Source organism: Plecotus auritus (assembly GCF_963455305.1).
Source record: "Plecotus auritus genome assembly, chromosome: 9".
NCBI lineage: Eukaryota > Metazoa > Chordata > Mammalia > Chiroptera > Vespertilionidae > Plecotus > Plecotus auritus.
The window spans coordinates 126,873,072-126,892,969 of NC_137783.1; the positions used below are offsets into that span (position 1 = coordinate 126,873,072).

Genomic DNA, 19,898 nt, shown 5'->3' on the forward strand with positions numbered 1-19,898 from the left:
GAAGTTTTTCCATCCGTGGCACCACTGACATTTTACACTAATGAGTTCTTTGTTGTGGTGGGCTTTCCTGTGCATTGGAAGATGCTTAGCAGCATCCCTGGCCTCTGTCCGCTAGGTTTTATGGCATCCTTTATCCCGAATAATGATAATCAAAAATATTTCCAGACACCACCACCAAATGTTTCAAGGGGTAAAGAGGATTCCAAACGGCCCCCTGTTGAGCACCACTGCTTTGAAGCCTTTGCAGAAACCTTCACAGAACGTGGAAGAAGCAATGTTCTTAGAGAAGCACACATCAATCCTGTGATTTGCATAAGTCATTTGACTTCTCTGACACTCACTCACTTTCCCTGTAAAGTGGGGAGAATAACGTCATCTTTTTGAGATTTCAACCACATCAGTCAGAGAAACCTGATTGTACACAGTAACGTCCCGGTACATGGTCGGTAGTCCCTCTCATTCCTATTTGGGGAGTTCCAACTTATTTTTTTCAGCATCAGTGATTCCAATTTAAATAAAGGTGTCTCTCTCTCTTTTCCCCTCTGTGTACAGAGCATGATGAATGTGGCAGTGGGCAGCACAACTGTGATGAGGACGCCATCTGCACCAACACTGTCCGAGGACACAGCTGCACCTGCAAACCGGGCTATGTGGGGAACGGGACCATCTGCAGAGGTAAGCTTGCTGCCCTGGGGGTATGCTGTGAGCTGCCACCCTACCTGGGCTCTTGGTACTCATGTGAGAATGCTTTCGACACTGGCATGGTCATGGTTCCTGCTCCTGGTTGATCAGCTGGCAAGGGCACTGGGCATCAGAGGAGAGGAGACATGCTTTGAGTGTACCTTTTGGGTTGAATGAAAAAGGTGTGCGTGCAGGTCAGGGGCATGGTCCCACAACTGGATGGCTGTTCAGCTTTGCCTCTGGGCCTGAGCTGGTGAAGGATGCTCTGATTGCCTCCATTCCCTGTAAGACTTTGCTCAGAGAGCAAGTGGGCACTGCTCGTGGTCACACTTGAGGCATCTGTTTGGGGAAGAAGCCTAAAATTTCAGCTGCTCCCTGTGTTTGTAGCAGCTCAGCAAATTCAGAGGTCAGTGCCCTTGCTCCCATTTGCATTTAGCATAAAATACAAACTCCTCCCTTTGGTTCAGCATCGGGTCCCTAGGTCCTCTCAGCCTCTCTCTTTTCTCTCCCCCTCACTCCTTTCTCATGACCATGTTATTCTTGGAAAATGCCAATCACATTCCTGTCCCAGGACTTTGCTTTTTGTCCCTCAGCTCCCCGGCTCATTTCTTTCAGTATCACTCATTACAGGAGCTTTCTTTGACCATTCTGTTTAAAATGACACCCCTATTACCTCTTAGTTCTGTGCCCTACTTCATTTTTTCTTTGCTGACACAACCTGATAGAATATTGCACATCTACATGCTTATGCATTGTCTGTCTCCCCATTGGGATGTCAGCTCCACAAGAATGACCACTTGGTCTTATCTCCCTGCTCTGTCCCCAGCAACTGGAAGGTGCCTGGCATATTGTAGGTGCTCCTTAAATAAGTGTTAAGTGACTGAATCAACTAAAGGGGAAGGAGACACAATTGCATTGGAAGAGGCAAAATGTATAGTCCCAGCTCCGCCCCCCCCCCCAAAAAAAAAAAAAAACAAACAGAAAATGACCCTTTGAATTAGGTATTATTTTACCCTCATTTTAGAGTTGACAAAACTGAGACACAAAGTTTCAGGACCTTGCACAAGGACACACAGCACATTATCTTCTACAGAGATGACATCCTGATGATGAGAGAGAAATAATGACTTACTTCACCACATTCATAATTAGGTGAGGGGATAGTTTGAAAAGATTGATTTCATTTTATTGATGATCTTGGGGTAAATAGCCTCATACATAAGAGTTTAAATTGGTGAACCTTTCTAATGGTAATTTGACAAAACCTGTCAATATTTATAAATCTGAAGAGTGATGTAGGGATTCTCTTGATTCCATTGGTTTTACCTGTTGAAATGTGTTCTAAAAAAGCACATGCTCATGACATGCAGACACAGTGATATTTTTGTGGCATTTGTATTCATAAAAAACCAGCAACTGCTAAAATACTCATCAATAACGGAATGATTTAGTCTATTTGGTGTATTATGGAATAGGATAGAGCGGTTAGAAACTCTAAGTGTATGTATGTGCACACACATGTATGCATACATACATGTGCACACATATATACACATGCACACACATATACATACATACTGAGAGATCTCCAAGACATATTTTGGAGAAAAAAGAAAAAAAAGTAAATAAAATCAAATTACAGGACAATACATATAGCATCCTCACATATCTAATTCATTATTTTAAAATGTCAGAACACATATTTATGCAAATGCATAGGCACTAGAAACATGCAAACTGTTCACCGTCTTCCTCAGGGGTGTGTGTGTGTGAAATAGAATTCACTTATTGCTATGTATTCAATATTGTTTGCATCTCTTACAATGGGAATTTATACATGTAATATTTGTGTTTTTTTTTTTTAGTTCCATGAAGCAAATAAAGAAACCAGTGCTCAGCTTTTAGAAAAAGGCTGAAGCTATTTTCAAAGCAAAACAACAAAACACATAAACATTAATAGAATTCCCTGGATTACCAAGCCCATTGCTTGTAGCTGCACGCTCATGCTGTAAATCTGAGGAGGGAGCAACACAGGGATTTGATTTTAATGTGTTTGTCTCAGAATTATGTCACCTTGTCAAATAATATTAATTGTGCTGGTGCAGTGAGTTTGTGTTTGCTAAGTCCTCTCACAGCATTGTGATAAGTGGTCACTTCACCTTTGTGGAATTTGAAAGTCCAACTGTGGGAAAAATATGTGTTCAAATAATGTTTTGGTGTCTAGAAATACATATTTTCTTGAAAGTTATGAATTAGGAAAAATAATTTTCTTGAAGTGATTTTCATGGTCAATTGTGTCGACCTCAGTGAGGTGGGAGAATCCTGTGTTATATAAATGTTGCTTGGGGAGGCAGTGCAGTGTAGTTGAAGAATGAGACAAACAGTTTGGAGAGTTGAGGTTTAGACCTGATTTTATCACTGGTGAGTTACAAATTTTATATTTTTACATAGTAAAATCGGGTTAGTACCACCTTCTGTGTTTATCCAACAATGCTATTGCAAAGCCTTAGTAAAAGAGTATGTATGGGAGAGTTTTAAACTATCAAATGCTGTAATAAATGAAGGCAGCATTATTAGTGGTGCAAAGATGATGAAGGAGGAGGAGGCAGCTCATGAGCTGCTTGAAGCTCAGCCTTCTGACTGAAGTACAGTCAGACCTCATTTTATTGCACTGCCCTTTATCGCGCATCACAGATGTTGCATTTTTAAAAAACGGAAGGAAAGACCCTCCACTCCCAAAATTAGTGAGATACTTTATTGGAATACTCACTTTATTGTGATGCTCACTTTATTGATACTTGCTTTGTGACGGTGGTCTGGAACCTACCCTGCGATGTCTCTGAGGTGTACCTGCACCCAAATTTGTCTCTTGGTTTCAGGGCAGGCATTTTATAGGTGACTTTCCCACCTGTGACTGAAACATTTCCAGAGGTGGTGGATAAGGATCACCAGACAATTTGAACTAATTCTTTTTTTTTGGCAATGTGTAAGAGCTTTTCTAGACATGATGTTATTCATGGAATTGACTACCTGTTCACACTTCTATCAACAACCAAAACACAAGGCAGCGATTTCTCAAAAATACTAATTGGTGTGAATTCTCTCAGACGGGTTTTCCTAGTGGCTGATGCCCATGTGAGGGGTTTTTGTCTTCCCACGAGGATGGAAAAGGCCAGTTCAGCTTCAACAACAATCACAAGTATGTACGTGCCGGACACCTTGCTGGGTGTGTTCACGTGCGTCATCTCATTCCGTTCCCACTGTATCCCTGGCAGGCTGCTAGCATTAGTCTATTTCACAGGTGAAACTTGAATAAGACATAGTTGAATCTGATTTAAGCCAGTTAGTGTGACTGCTTTTTGTTTATTCCCTCCTCTCCCTCCTTTCCTTTTTCTTTTCTTTCATCATTTTTTCCTATTTCCTACTCCTTTTCCACTTATTTATTTATTTTATTTTACTATTTTTTTTATTAAGGTATTATATGTGTACATATCTTACCATTGCCCCCCCCACCCCACTCCCATACATGCCCTCACCCCCCAATGTTTTGCATCCGTTGGTTACTCTTATATACATGCATATAAGTCCTTCAGTTGATCTCTTATTTCCCCCACCTCTCCCTAACCTTACCGCTGTAATTTGACAGTCTGTTTGATGCTTTACTGCCTCTGTATCTATCTTTTTGTTCATCAGTTTATAATGTTTTTCATTACCCCCAAATGAGTGAGATCATGTGGTATTTTTCTTTCATTGACTGGCTTATTTCACTTAGCATAATGTTCTCTAATTCCATCCAGGTGCCTACAAATGATAGTAATTCCTTCTTTTTTATGGCAGCATAGTATTCCATTGTGTAGATGTACCATAGTTTTCTGATCCAGTCATCTGCTGATGGGCACTTAGGCTGTTTCCAAATCTTAGCTATTGTAAATTGTGCTGCTATGAACATAGGGGTGCATATATCCTTTCTGATTGGTGTTTCTAGTTTCTTAGGATATATTCCTAGGAGTGGGATTACTGGGTCAAATGGGAGTTCCATTTTCAGTTTTTTTGAGGAAACTCCATACTGTTCTCCACAGTGGCTGCACCAGTCTGCATTCCCACCAGCAGTGCACAAGGGTTCCTTTTTCTCCGCATCCTCGCTAACACTTGTCGTTTGTTGATTTGTTGATGATAGCCATTCTGACAGGTGTGAGATGGTATCGCATTGTTGTTTTGATTTGCATCTCTCAGATAATTAGTGACTTTGAGCATGTTTTCATGTGTCTCTTGGCCTTCTGTCTTTTTTCAAAAAGATTCTATTTAGGTCTGTTGCCCATTTTTTTATTGGATCATTTATCTTCCTTTGATTAAGTTGTATAAGCTGCCTGTAGATGTTGGAAATTAAACCTTTATCAGTGATAACATTTGCAAATATGTTCTCCCATACAGTGGGGTTTCTTGTTGTTTTGTTGATGGTTTCTTTTGCTGTGCAAAAGCTTTTTATTTTGATGTACTCCCATTTGTTTATTTTCTCTTTGGCTTCTATTGCCCTAGGGGCAGTATCAGTGAAAAAGTTCTTTTGGCATATGTCTGAGATTTTGCTGCCCGTGGATTCCTCTAGTATTTTTATGGTTTCCCGTCTTATATTTAAGTCCTGTAACCATTTTGAGTTTATTTTTGTGTATGGTGTAAGTTGGTGATTTAGTTTCATTTTTTTTTTTTTGCATGTATCTGTCCAATTTTCCCAACACCATTTATTGAAGAGACTGTCTTGACTCCATTGTATGCTCATGCCTCCTTTGTCAAATATTAATTGCCCATATTGGTTTGGGTCGATATCTGGATTCTCTATTCTGTTCCATTGATCTATATGTCTGTTCTTGTGCCAGTACCAGGCTGTTTTGAGGACAGTGGCTTTTAATACATCTTGAAATCTGGTATTGAGATCCCTCCTACTTTATTCTTCTTTCTCAGGATTGCTGTGGCTATTCGGGGTCTTTTTTTATTCCAGATGAATTTTTGGAGAGTTCTTTCTAGGTCTGTGAAATATGCCTTTGGTATTTTAATGGGGAGTGCATTGAATCTATAGATTGCTTTGGGTAGTATGGACATTTTAATGATGTTGATTCTACCAATCCATGAACATGGTATTTTCTTTCATCTGTTTACATCTTCCTCTATCTCTTTTTTCACTGTCCTGTTGTTTTCTGCGTATAGGTCTTTTACCTCCTTGGTTAGGTTTATTCCTAAGTATCTTAATTTTTTTGGTGCGATGGAAAATGGGATTGCTTTTTTAGTCTCTCTTTCTGTAAGTTCACTGTTGGTATATAGAAATACCATAGATTTCTTGGTGTTAATTTTGAATCCTGCTACATTGCCGAATTCATTTATTAAGTCTGTTAGTTTTTTGATGGAGTCTTTCGGGTTTTTTATGTACAATATCATGTCATCTGCAAATAAGGACAGCTTTACTTCTTCTTTTCCAATTTGGATGCCTTTTATTTCTTCTTCTTGTCTAATTGCAGTGGTTAATACTTCCAGTACTATGTCAAACAGGAGTGGTGAGAGTGGGCATCCCTGTCTTGTTCCTGTTCTTAGGGGAAATGGTTTTAGTTTTTGCCCATTGAGTATGATGTTAGCTGTGTGTTTATCATATATAGCTTTTATTATGTTGAGGTATGATCCTTCTATTCCCACCTTGTTGAGAGTTTTTATCAAGAAAGGGTGTTGGATTTTGTCAAATGCTTTTTCTGCATCAATTGATATGACTATGTGATTTTTATCTCTCAATTTGTTTATGTGATGTATCACATTTATTGATTCGTGGATATTGTACCATCCTTGCATTCCTGGGATAAACCCTACTTGGTCATGGTGTATGATCTTTCTGATGTACTGCTGGATCCGATTTGCTAGAATTTTGTTGAGGATTTTGGCATCTACATTCATGAGGGATATTGGCCTGTAATTCTCCTTCATTGTGTTGTCTTTATCTGGTTTTGGTATTAGGGTGATGCTGGCTTCATAGAAGGAGCTTGGAAGTGTTCCTTCCTCTTGAATTTTTTGGAATAGTCTGAGGAGGATAGGTTTTAGTTCTTCCTTGAATGTTTGGTAAAACTCTCCTGTGAAGTCCTTTTCCATTTATGCTTTCACTTCCTTTTCCTCCCTGGCTGTTCACCATTTCTCTCTCTCTCTCTCTCTCTCTCTCTCTCTCTCTCTCTCTCTCTCTCTCTCTCTCTCTGTCTTTTGATATTTTAACTAGAGTCTGTAAAGAAAATAAAAAGGGAAGAGAGAGTGCAATGACAATCTATAATTAAAAATATTTTTGTGGACATTTTTGTAAACAGACTAAAGTGCTTTTGAAAATAGGCAGTAGCTGCTGCTTAAATACTAGTATTTGGGGTTAAGTAGGGAAAACACGTACAAACTGTTTCAAATTAGATTTACACAACCCGACGTGAAGGTTGGGGCTGTCTGTGGAAGTGTTGATCTGTTTCCCCAGTCCTGAGATCACCTGGAACCGAAGGTGAACTCTAACTAGGTGGTTGTCCATAAGTCGCTGATAGGCTAAGCCTGTGCTCCTGTCTGTCATTGGAGTTGGATATGATGACCCTTGAAAACTGATAATGACTGGTAAGATTGACATGTAGTTCATAAACATACGGTGAGTGGGAATTCTGTATCAGGAGACTGATTTTAGGCACACAAAGAGGAAAAAACAACTGAAGATAGGGCCACTGGAAATTTCTCCATTTAGGGTAGGAAAAGGATTTGAACAAGGGATTTCAACACAATAAAACAATATACAACCTGATATTATCTCAGGGAAAGAGGCTTATATAGAATTACTTCTACTATAGAGCCATGTGAAAGGCATATTAGGTGTCAATTAGGACTCCTTTGGTTTCAGGTCAAAGAAATGTACCGGTAGGAGTGGCTGTGTGATTTGCAGAGCCCAGAGTAAAATGAAAGTGGGGTCCTTGTTCAAGGAGTAGGCAAATTCTGCTGTTTAAACGTAATAAAATATAATACTTTTATCATTCTTCTGTGGTCTCTTTTTCAACCTATCGTGGTGTTTTTATTTGATATTTAATGTCTCTACATTGGCCACGAGGATAGTTTTGGGTTGAGCACAGACCATCATAGGAGCTTCAGGCTCATCCCCCATGGACTCCGGGGCTCCTCTGTGCCCTGACCAATGCGCTCTGACCTGGCTGGGGCAGGGAAGGCCAGTTCTGTAGCTTTCCTTCCACCCTTAGTCCACAGCATATGGACAATGCCAGAGGACTGTAGCCTCCTTACCAGTTCCCTCATTTCCCACAGAATGCACCCAAGTGCTGCCAGCTAGGGGCAGGGATGGCATAGCCTGGCTCCACCTGGAAACACCCAGAGCAAGAGTGCATACCCAAACTGACCCTTCGTGTGTCTGTACACAGGACTCTGCTGGGGATAGAGTAAGGCAGTTGTTGCTGGATGGGAAGGGAGAGGCTGAGAGGGATCTAGGGGCCCAGGGGTCGGAAATGGAGAGCTGAGAACCCATCCTAGAGAGACAGGGAGACAGTGGGAGGTGGGGCTACACATGAGCTCAGGCTCCAAACCCTAATCATGTGCTCCATTGTCCCATGGGACCTCTTTTACAAAACACAAATTCAAAGATGAAATGACTGAGAACTTTAAGGTGGTGACCACAGAGCATCAACCCCCATATGTCGGACACTGTTTGAGTGCTTGTGAAGTTGGCTGTCTTCTAGCATTAGTGAACTTTCTAGGTGTTATAGGCAAAAAGTAGGGGGCTTCGGAGCTCATGACTGCAGGAGCTGGGGTGCTGCTAGTGCTCCCCTCTGCCTTCTTTCGGCTTCTCTGAGGATTGGCGTCACAGTTCTTTCTCATTACAGATTGGCTTTATGATTATTCTTTCATGTGGTTGAAGATCAGACCCTTGTTTTATAGGTTCAGAAACTTGGCCTTCTCAGGGTACCTGAGGTGATAAATAACTTATGGACCAATATAGTAATTTATTATGATAGCTTTCCTGGTTTGAGTAGCGCCTGCAAATGATACCCTTGTTTTTCCGGCCTGCATCCTGAACAGAGAAACAAATCAAGCAAGTGGAGACAAAAACATTAATATCAATACTGATAAAGATCATGCCCAAGAATGTGACTTATGTACATGACAATAGTAGTCATAATATTGACTCCCCAAACTAGGCTCCTGCAGCCAATCACAGGTGTCCAAGGCAACCCAGGGAGCATGTGCACATGAGGCTTCCTCTGCACACTTTAGGGCCTCCTGGTCCCTCGGGCACGAGTGAGGAAAGAGCAGGGTTCCTCTCTTCAGCTCACAGTCAGTCAGGGGAGAGTGAGAGGGCAGGCCAAGAGGCCAAGGAGAAATTGCTCTTTGGGAAATCAGAGAAATGGAAACACCTCCTCCCCGTCTCTGCTAACAACTTCTGTTTTTGTCTAGTTTCATCTTCTTTCTTAAGTAAAAGATTTGCAAGGACCCCATTTTTTAAAATTCAGAATTATTTAAGTGGGAAATCACAGCCAAGGAGTCAGCTGGGGGTGTTATTGGCTCATCATCTGAGTAGCCATTTGCCTGCTGCCACAGTCTTTACTGTAGGAAGAATCATTCCAGAGACTATTGCAAAGCTATGTGATGCCCTGGCCCAACATACCTCAGCATTTATGGAGACAGTGGGTGGTATCACACGCCTCGTGTCCCCTCACCTTCCTGTTTTCTAGAGAAGTAGATTAATGCAACTTCCCTTTGACCAATGTTTTATTTTCAAACCACGCGAGGGGGCTCTTTAATGATTTTACAGTTTATGTCCATGTAGTTTCGTTTTTCTTTCCCTTCCAACTCCTGGAAGCCCTCCCTGATCTCAGCCTGGGTGAGCCACCCTTCTCTGAGCATCAGACACCTTCCAAACACCACTCCAGCCCCTATAATCCCATGTTGTCCTTGACTGTTTACTTGTCTGTTTCCTGCAGGCCAAGGCTAAGTATCTCTGTGTAGCCAACAGTTAGCAAAAAACTAAAGATTTATAGATGCTCAACAGTTTTCTGATGAGTGACTACATCAAGATTCCTTTTTAATAGAACATGCATGGTTTATCTGGAAGATTTTACATAATAGGAAAAGTCTGCCTGGGACACAGAAGTACTTAGACCACTCAAGCCTTACCCCCACCCAGACTGAAGAAAACACAGCTCCCAAATGTACGGTAGCTGTGCAAACTGACTTTAATGTGGAGTCTGCATTGCTAATGAATGACTGGCTTTCAAAGAAAATCATTATAATAAAATCCAGTTCACTGTCGAAGTTCCTGCATCATAGGTGAATGCTTATTCTAAGGCACTTCCGAGTCCCTCAGTGCTCTGAAGTCATTCATTATATGCTGGCTGACATTGAGGTGCACCTGCAGACACACTGCTTCCTAGGAGTTTCTGTTTGATGGGATACTGGGAAAATTGTTCAAGAAAGACACAGATAGTCTGGAATAGAAAGTGAGAGAAGGTTTGTATAATATAAATAGAAAAATTATATCACATGCGATGGCTCGTGTTAAAGATGGAAATGAAATTCTGAATTAAATAAGTAATATAGGTGTCTCACATGCACAAAGATGCTTCCAGAGACTCACAGGCAACATAGGAGGGAGAAAGGGAGAATAGAAAGGAAAGTTGTTTTAATAAGACATCACTGATGATAATAAAATTGATAAAATGCTGGGCTGTGAATCAGAGAATATGATATTTGAGGATTTTAAAGCAAATAGCAAGGGGAAAAGGAGAGCCTTTGGCAAAAATACTTACAGCACTCTAGATGTAGTTTTCAAACGCGGTTAATGTAATGAGGAAGCATTCAGGAAGGTTCCATCTAAAACTCTGCCTTTAGGTTTAGAGACAAAATGTTACAGAGAATGGCGGGAGGCACGGTGGACTGACGTTATAGGATGGCTTGACCCATTCTGAGCAGGCCCTTTGTAAAAACACATTCACAGTGATGAATGGACAAGGGCTGTGAGGGTATTTCTAAAAGTTCACCTCTGGTTGTCGAGCAATTTCACAACATTTAGAGGAAGGATTTGAAGCTTTACTTTATACCGATTCATTTATAAAGTTAGAAAGAAGGTTGATTAGAGGTAGCTCAGGATTAGAGTCTGTTAATAGAAAAAATCTTTGCAGCAAATGTGGACTACCCTTCTCGCAATTAGAGCTGCTTAAAATTCCCCACCTGTAGAAGATGATGTGGAAGGGTGTCCCTTTGGTAGTGTTTGAGATTTTTTTCAGGATCATATTGAAATAATTGGACCAGGTCAGATGACTATAAGAGATGTGACTTTATACAATTTTTTACTATTATTAGATGATTTAACTACACAAAAATAAACATAAAGACAGGACTCATGTGGGTGTGGATGACAAAACACTTTTTAGCTCTGTTCAAACAGTTATTAGAAAGTGTTCTTAACACAGGGATACAAATGTTAACATATAATGGCAAGAAATGGTTTGTCCAGAATATGCCGAACCATAATGCCATGCTTAAATATGTATGGACCCGAGGATGGGCTACAGAATGATGACACAATTTTCTACTAGAAAAGCTGTTTCCTACTGAATAAAACATAAACTCTTTAGCATTCAAGACCCTGCAACAACTTGGCCCCATCTGAGTATTTGGAGCTTCTTCTCTTACAATGTCATCTGTCCCCAGTACCTCACCAGTCACTCTGGAGAGTGAGCTAACTGTTCTCCTAGTAGGGCCAGCCCAGGTCATCTCAAGTCCCCTTCCCTTTACTGGGGATCATTTAATACACAGGATCAACTTTTCCCATGCTTCTCTTCTTCTAATTGAAATTCTGTTCATCCCTCTTAGTCCAGCTCAAATCCCACTTTTCCCTTGATCTTCTCAGAATAAATTTTCTCCTCTCAATTCTGATTATAGTATTTAATGCATTATGCCTCATTAAACTTTGCTGTTTATACATCAGCCTTTTCCACTGACATGAGACCTTGTGCTTCCTGGGTGCTCAGTAAACATATATTGATGCCAAAAGAGAACTGGCCAGTTCCTCTGACACAGACCAACTCTGCTCTTGTGGCTTGATGTATTAATTGCTACTGCCCCACCGTTCAGAAAATCAAAGAGAACTTAAAATTGTAAAGTAAATGCTGGTATCATTTCTATTTTAATGTTTTAGAAAAACATTAATGGGCCTGCTATTTAAGTTCAAAGACATTATCTATTGTGCGTAGAACATATATTTATTTTACTAGAGGCCTGATGCACGAAGATCATGCAAGAATGGGCCTTCCTTCCCCTGGCTGCCGGCACCACCTTCGCTCTGGCTTCGCCTTTCCACCTTCCCACGCTGCCCAGAGGCCCCGAGCAGGTGGGGTGTTGGCACAGGGATGGGAAACTCTGGGGATCTCACTGTGCTTGAGTGCAGGAGGTCTGAGAGAAGAGGCGGCTTGTACCATGCTTGAGCCATGGTCTCTGACACACATGTACCAATTTTCCTCAGACTTGCAAACCAACCCTCCTCTTCATAAAGGGAAAAGCTATGACTTAGGTACAGAAACAAAGAAACTTAAAACCATCATTCCGCTACCATTTTCTCCGAAGGGCTGGGGTAGATAAGGACTCTCGCAACTCGCTCCTCCAGCTCCAGAAATGTTTGCCTATTATAGATGCATTATTAATAGTAATAGTAAAAATAGGTGGGTAGTAATATTACCATGAGTATTTGTGTATTGATTCAGCAGTATTTAAATAACTTCAAACCTTTGTGCAAACTCATTGTCCTACAAATATTTACCTGTCACTAAATTTAATCATGGGTGTATTTGTTATACTGCCAAAGGGGGGGCACTTTATAATGCTGATTTAATTTTAAGAGAAGGAAGGTTATCTGGGCTAAGGGAAGATTATTATGCTTAAATTTTAATGATGCTTTCTTTGAAAAAATGTGACTGAAACAAGAAAGTGAAACTGATTGTCTAGTCTGCGTTATCAGGAGACATTATGTTTATCAGTTTGTCAAAGATGTGCAGGCAAACACAGGAGCTATACTGCAGCCTCACAAGACTGCAAGGCAAGGGAACTTGTGTAGCTTTGGACACAATGTATCAGTTGTGTTATTTTGGTTTAACAAGTCTGATCTTGATATAGTCTCATCCTGGCCACTAATATTCTTCTCCTTAAAGTGCATTTATTTCTACTGGGCAAAAAAGAGCCTCTTGGATGCACTTAAAGCACTTTCCATCACTTACCAGAGCCAATGCTTACCTTTTAACGTTTGCAGCCCAGTGGACAGTAATGATGTCCCTCGGGGTTTGAGGAAAACATGTTAAACCAGTCTGTATGTCAGAGGGTGTGGAGTTCTGACACTTAGACAAGTGCTGATTCTTCTGAGTGCATTTTGAGGTTGCACTTTGATGAGGTACATAGATGTTTGTTATCCATAATTGTCACATCTGAGATGACTCGTGAGATTAACAGAGCCAAATAAATATATATCAGTCAATTTTATTTTAAAGCAGGCTACTGAACATCGACTTTCTGTTGAGCAATCAATTTAAGACTGTATTTCCTTCCTAAGTAACAATTCTCAATGGACGAGGAGACTTTCTTTAGGCAACATTATTGAAACATGTCATAGGCAATCTCTAGGCCAGTGGTCGGCAAACTCATTAGTCAACAGAGCCAAATATCAACAGTACAACAATTGAAATTTCTTTTGAGAGCCAAATTTTTTAAACTTAGACTTCTTCTAACACCACTTCTTCAAAATAGACTCGCCCAGGCTGTGGTATTTTGTGGAAGAGCCACACTCAAGGGGCCAAAGAGACACATGTGGCTTGCGAGCCGCATTTTGCCGACCACTGCTCTAGGCTACCTGCTGGATTATCATCTGTTTGGCGAGCAATAATTCACAAAATAATTCAAAGTATTTAACAACTAGTACTATTCTAAAATGGTGCCACTTATACTTGACATGCCCATAGTAGTAGATCAGAATCTGTGCAAAGCACATTCACCTTACAAAGAAACTATAGTACCTAGTTGGGTGCCATATTTTAAGGCAAGGTTAGCTTCAATAGATCTGGTCCCTCTTAATGTCTATTGTGCTGTGAGAGCTAAGCAGTCAGGAGCCTAGGTCAAGCACTGTTGCAGCCCCTGCCTGGCCCAAAAACCTCTTTTTTTTTTCTTAAATATGTTTTTTTTAAATTCATTTCAGAGAGAGGAGAGAGAGAGAGAGAAACATCAATGATGAGAGAGAATCATTGATCGGCTGCCTCCTGTACACCCTCTACTGGGGATTGAGCCCATGACTTGGGCATGTGCCCTGACCAGGAACCAAATCTAGTTTGAACCATGACCTCCTGGTTCATGGGTCAATGCTCATCACTGAGCCACACTGGCCGTGTTGACCTAGATACTTTTTTTTTTTTTTAAATATATTTTATTGATATTTCACAGAGAGGAAGGGAGAGGGATAGAGAGCTAGAAACATCGATGAGAGAGAGACATCGATCAGCTGCCTCCTGCACACCTCCCACTGGGGATGTGCCCGCAACCAAGGTACATGCCCTTGACCGGAATCGAACCTGGGACCCTTCAGTCCGCAGGCCGACGCTTTATCCACTGAGCCAAACCGGTTTCGGCTAGATACTTTTTAATAGTTAGAAGCTTCTCTTGACTCTAAGGATACAAAGGATAGATTGAAAAACATTTACAAATAGTGTTCAAAGGTCCACATAATTTGGGGTAGTGCTAACTGCAACCCTTCCTTAATAGGATATTGGTGGAATGCTTAACTAGTACTGACCAGTAGAATGTGCTGTGGTTTGCACTTGCCTTTTGCCTTTCTGCCTCATCCTATCCCCTAACGATGATGGGTTTCTTCATTTCAGCCTCATGCATGCTCCTCTGTTGTGTAAATCAGAGATGCTCATGGCACAGTGCCTCAGCTCTGTTGACAGTTGCTCAAAGCTTAGTCCATAAAATACAGCGGTCTTCCAACATGGCCACAGATGGAATTCCGTGTTTGTTTCCATTGCTCTTGCCTAATCTGATTGCTTTTTAGATGCTATTTGCCAGGACATCTGGGTTACACCTTGTCCTTTGATAATGAACCAGTCATGTGACCTATATTCTTGTCAGCAATTGCCTCATTTGTTAATACGCATAATGCCATTTTCAAATTTCTTTTCACCCTCAGCTCCTAAATGGGAAAACCATAGGGTAAAATGGCTAACATGTAGAAGCTGCTTGTGTAAGGTAAGGAAATACCGATAGCTGCTGTAATAGACAAGCTCCAAACCTCCAGTGTGTCCAAAGAAATCACTTCTTATGTTTGACTCATCAGTGTTCACTAAGAGTCGGTGATGAGTGCAGGCTGTGCTCCACACAGAATTCAGGAACCCACTCACCTTTCATCTTGTGGCTGTGACCTCTGGATCACAGAGGTCTTGGTTCTCAGATTCCTCACCACTCTGATTTGCAGATGGGGAAGGAAAGTTAGGTCATCCCTGGGAGGCTTTTATTGGCCAGACCTGAAAGTGGTACATCTGCTTTGGCTCCCATCGCCTTGGGTAGACCTCAGTTCATAGTGACACCTAACCATAGAGCAGAGTGTCTGTGTGCTTGGGAGGGAGAGAAAGACCCAGCTGTGCGTGGGCTCTATCAGTCAATATTGCTGTTGTGAATAAAAAGCTAAATGGGTACAAGTGGCTGAACTATTATAGTGGAAAATAAACCTCTGTTTGCAGTGCTGAAGTGGATTCTAGCTGATACCCCGTGAAGATCACTTGTGGGAGTATCCAGGGCTTAAAATTTTCTTCAGTTGAGTGAACTCATTTCTTTCAACCATGTCATCACCACTTCTGTCTGGCTGCAATCAAATTAAAGACAGTTAACTTCTTATCTAAATTTCTGATCCTGCCAGGTTTTAGAAGATTTGAGAAACTACTTCATAGATCACTTGAAAGTAGTGCAAACAACTTGGAATCATTACATCTTCCTTGAATAGAGCTGCCAGTGACACAGAACTCTCCATCTGTCCCCTGGGCCTCTCAGAATTCTATTAAATAACGGAATCCTGCTGGTTAATAAGACAATTCTCTTCCTGGGGTTAGTGGTCATGATCATTACTTCCATAGTTGGTGAATTTTCCATTTTTAAACTTACAACAAAGAAATAAATCGTGTATTGGGTCCCTTGCACAGTGTTCTTGTATCATCTTACTCATTTGGAGATAATACTCTTTAAATGTGGCGTATTCTGAAAGATATTGGGCAGGGATAAGGCATACATTCAAATATTTAAATCTAGTTTAACTATACTTTTCATTTTATTTAGGGATAATATACTAGTTTAAGGTACCTTTTTGTATGTAGAATATAATTTCATAGTATTGATATTTTGCTTGTATAAATTGCTTTATAGGTGAAGGAAGGATTGTAGATATTCCTCTAAAACACAGCCTATGTTTGGAGATGTGACTAGATTGGAAAATGGTTTGGATTCAGCCTCCTGGGCTGTTTAAAACTAGGAAACCGTCTTTGGCATCTAGGTGGAAAACAATATTTTTTGCATCCTTTTGCAGAAATAAGGATATTGGGCCTTCATATAGTCACTCACCGTATCTCTTTGAAGACTATATTAAGTAGAGGAAAAGCAAAGTGCAGTAAATTTCTTGGAAGAGGACTTGCTTTATGTTTAACAAAATAAAACACACATGCACATGCACAAGTATAAGCTCTGAAATGAGAAGACATAAAACACACATATTATTTTAACTTTTCTAAAAGCTGCCTTAACAAGGGTGAGAAGAAATATACTTGACACATCTCAATTCAGACATTTCAAGTGCTCAGCAGCCACCTGCGGCTAGTGGCTGGCTACCTCAGCAGTGCTAAAACATTCAGGGTAGGTTTCAATTAATAAGAAATTAATATGGGGCACACTTTCATCTGTGTCCCTAAGCACACAGAAGAGATCCCTGGGGAGGAAGTATGGCTCCCCTAAGGTAAGAAATGGTACTTGCTGTGATTTTCTTTGCTATATTGAGCAACCCAGATCCAACTTTCCGTTGAATGCAAAACGGTTGTGTTTATTAAGCAGATGGCTGGAATCCATATGCCAGGGGTTGAGAATGTCTAATTCCTTCCACAGTATAACATTTCCTGTGTCAGGATGGAATTTCACCATGAAGTCAGATATTGAATAGCAATGAGGAGCATTCATCAAAACTCCAATTATACTCAGATGAAAGAGTAGACAGAAAAAAGAAAACAAGTCTAGAGCATTTACTTTGGTTGCATTTCAAGATCAATTTCATATTAAAAACACTTCATAAGAGAGCAGACATAATGCTTTTCATAATAACCTGTTCAGTGCAATGATGCTTATCAACTTTAAATAGTGACATGCTCTAGAGTCTCTTTCCACAGCCATTAGCCAGAGGAGAGCCATGCATTCTCGAAGGGAAACATGGCCTTTTGTAGATAATTATCTGACACACTTAAACACTTAGTGTGATCATACGCAAATGCTGAATGTACAGTGAACAAAACCTCATTATGTTAGACCCAGATAACTTGGAATTTGTGATAATTTTATTGGAACTGAAATAGCAGGAGGAGCCCTCAGACATTGTAAATACAAGGGCTGTTGAGTCTGACACGCTTGAAATTAAATCTCATCTCTGGCACATACTGTGTGATCTAGAGCAAATTCTCTAAACTGCACTGAGTTGATTTGCTTGCCTAAGGAACATGGAGGAAATGACTCAAACTCTGGAGTAGATATCCCCACCACCCATCTTTTGCAGTTTGGCTGCTTTTCCATCCATTCAGCAGACACCCAGAGTGATCCTCCATGGCCTGCCTGCAGTGGGGTGACAGAAGTGTGAGTGGCGTGGCTTCAGGAGCTTGACTGCTTGCTTGGGAGCCTGGCTCTTCTTCTTAGCTAATTGTGCCATCTTGGACTAGTCACTCAACCAATCTGTACCTCACTTTTACAAGTGGGAAAAATAATTGTATCTACTTCCACAGGCTGTTTGGGGAGTTAAGGAGGGAGGGGTAAGTGCTCAAGGTGCTACCTGGCATAGAGTGGGTGTTATTGAGTATCTATCTGTCTACTCTGTGACTCTATGCTGAAGACCCTCCCAATGAATCCCCATGACTTTTAGGATGGAATTCACACTTCTTAGCCTGGGACACTGGTCTTTCTGGATCCAGCTCCCACCTACCTCGGTAGCCTTATTTTCTGTCACTTCCTCCTCAACAAAACTTCAGTCAAGCTACTTACAGTGTTCCTTGCTATGGAATAGCTCGATGGTAAAGTGCATGGATTTTTGAAGTCAGTGTGCTGGGCTCAAAACTGGTCTCTAGCTCTTAGCAGTTTCATGACCTTGGAAGATTCTTAAACTTTTCAGACTTGAGGGCTAAATAATGTGCTTTGTACCTGTTATGTTTTTAGTTGCTCTGTCTTCTCTTTGAGTGAAATATAGTCCCCCTATTTTTTTGTTTTTTGGTTTTTGCTATTCTTCAAAATGCAGTTTAAAAACATTTACATCTTTCATGCACTCTGCCTTCATCCCCCCCCTCCCCCCCACTCTGTGTTCCTCCATATCAGTCTTTTTCTTGGCATTTTTCACACTGTGATGTAATTGCTAATTTGCTTACTCTACCTTTCTCACTGGCTGGGGAAGGTAGAGAGCATGTCCTAGTTAACATTCGGGTTATTTAATAAATGTTTATTGAGGAAAATAAGCAATAAAATTGTCATGAGGATTAAGTAAAATAACTTACCTCTACTCTGTGGCACACAGTAGAAACCCAGAAAATATTAAATATTAATTTCACTTCCTTTAAACTTCACTTTCAGGTATCTATATCATGTAGAAAAGGGTTTTACATTTTCTTGGGAAGCACAAGTAATCTACTAGTACACTTGGTCTCTGTTTGAATGTGACTTTGGTCACCAGAGTCGTGACTGAAATGGGCACACCAGAGTGAAGTTATTTCACCCCTATGACAATAAGAACAGCTAGCACTTAAAGAAACAGTACATTTTCAAAGACTAAGACTACTTCATAATAAAAGCAAAAATTTTAAAACATTCTTACTGGACTGGTATGTTTCAAAGCTATTTGTATACACTACTATACATGCTACAACTATAGTAATAGAGTGGTAACTATGATTTACACAGCAATTTACCTGTTATCAAAGTAATTTTCACTCTGTTATTTCCCAGATAACCCTTGAGAGAGATATTATCTTCAACCCTGCTTTACAGATGATGAAACTGAGTTTAAAGAGGGGAAGTAACTTGTTCAAGGCCACACACCAAAGACATACTAGGGCTCAGAGTCAAATGCAGATTCTTTGAATAGAGAATATACTCTTCTTACAATGTACTGATCATAAAGGCAACCAGATACTGTACTATCCAACTACTCTATTGAGAGTAAAAGAGGGAGCTATTAATGATGTCATTGGTACATATAGCAGTACCTTATTAGACACACTGTGGTAGTACATGTAGTCATCTTATAATTCACTCTATAATTCTTGATCACTCATGAATATGTCAGATGTTTAAAACCAGGGATGTGCTTGTCAAAGCAAAACCTCAGTCTTAGTTTGTGAGAGAGGTCTGGGAAGTCCTGAACAGGTTATTGTTAAGCTGACAAATGAGGGTGAGTAGACATTTGTGAGATAAACAAGATCAGAGGTTTGCATAGAGGGGTAGTCTGGGTGAAAAAAGAAGAAGATAGTGTAAAAAGAGCAATGTGGACCAGTAGCAAGAAAGCATAGAAGTGTATGGAACTGCTCCCTCTCTACCAACTACCAAAATTGCCTAAGAATTGTTGACCACTGATCTATGCCAAGAATTTCTTTTCATAGTATTAGGCACTGAAAATAAAAAAATGTGTCTCTGTGAAGTCAGCATATGTTAAATCTAAGACTAATTGCAAGACTAAATGAAACACTCATAATGCACCTGAAAAAAATGCAACGATGGAAGAAAGGCTATTCCTTGCTACCTACAAAATTGCATTATGGAAATTGCATAATCAGAATGAATTAATAGATGTCTTAAAAAAAAACACTCCCCAGCAAACAAATGCATACATTTCCTATCTTGAATGAGGTTAATATTAATGTTCCATTTTATATGTGTAAAGAAAAAGGACTTGGCACAAGGGAAGC

The 19,898-nt window shown here is 40.4% G+C and overlaps 1 protein-coding gene across 2 annotated transcripts in view; it reads left to right on the plus strand.

Annotated features, from left to right (window-relative positions):
* NELL1 (neural EGFL like 1) overlaps nt 1-19,898 on the plus strand; it is a 721,145-nt gene that overhangs the window by 430,564 nt on the left and 270,683 nt on the right. For both annotated transcript variants that reach the window (XM_080687783.1, XM_080687782.1), the window contains exon 14: nt 553-675. In XM_080687783.1, the coding sequence (XP_080543909.1) occupies nt 553-675 (123 nt within the window). The remainder of the gene's footprint in view (nt 1-552; nt 676-19,898) is intronic.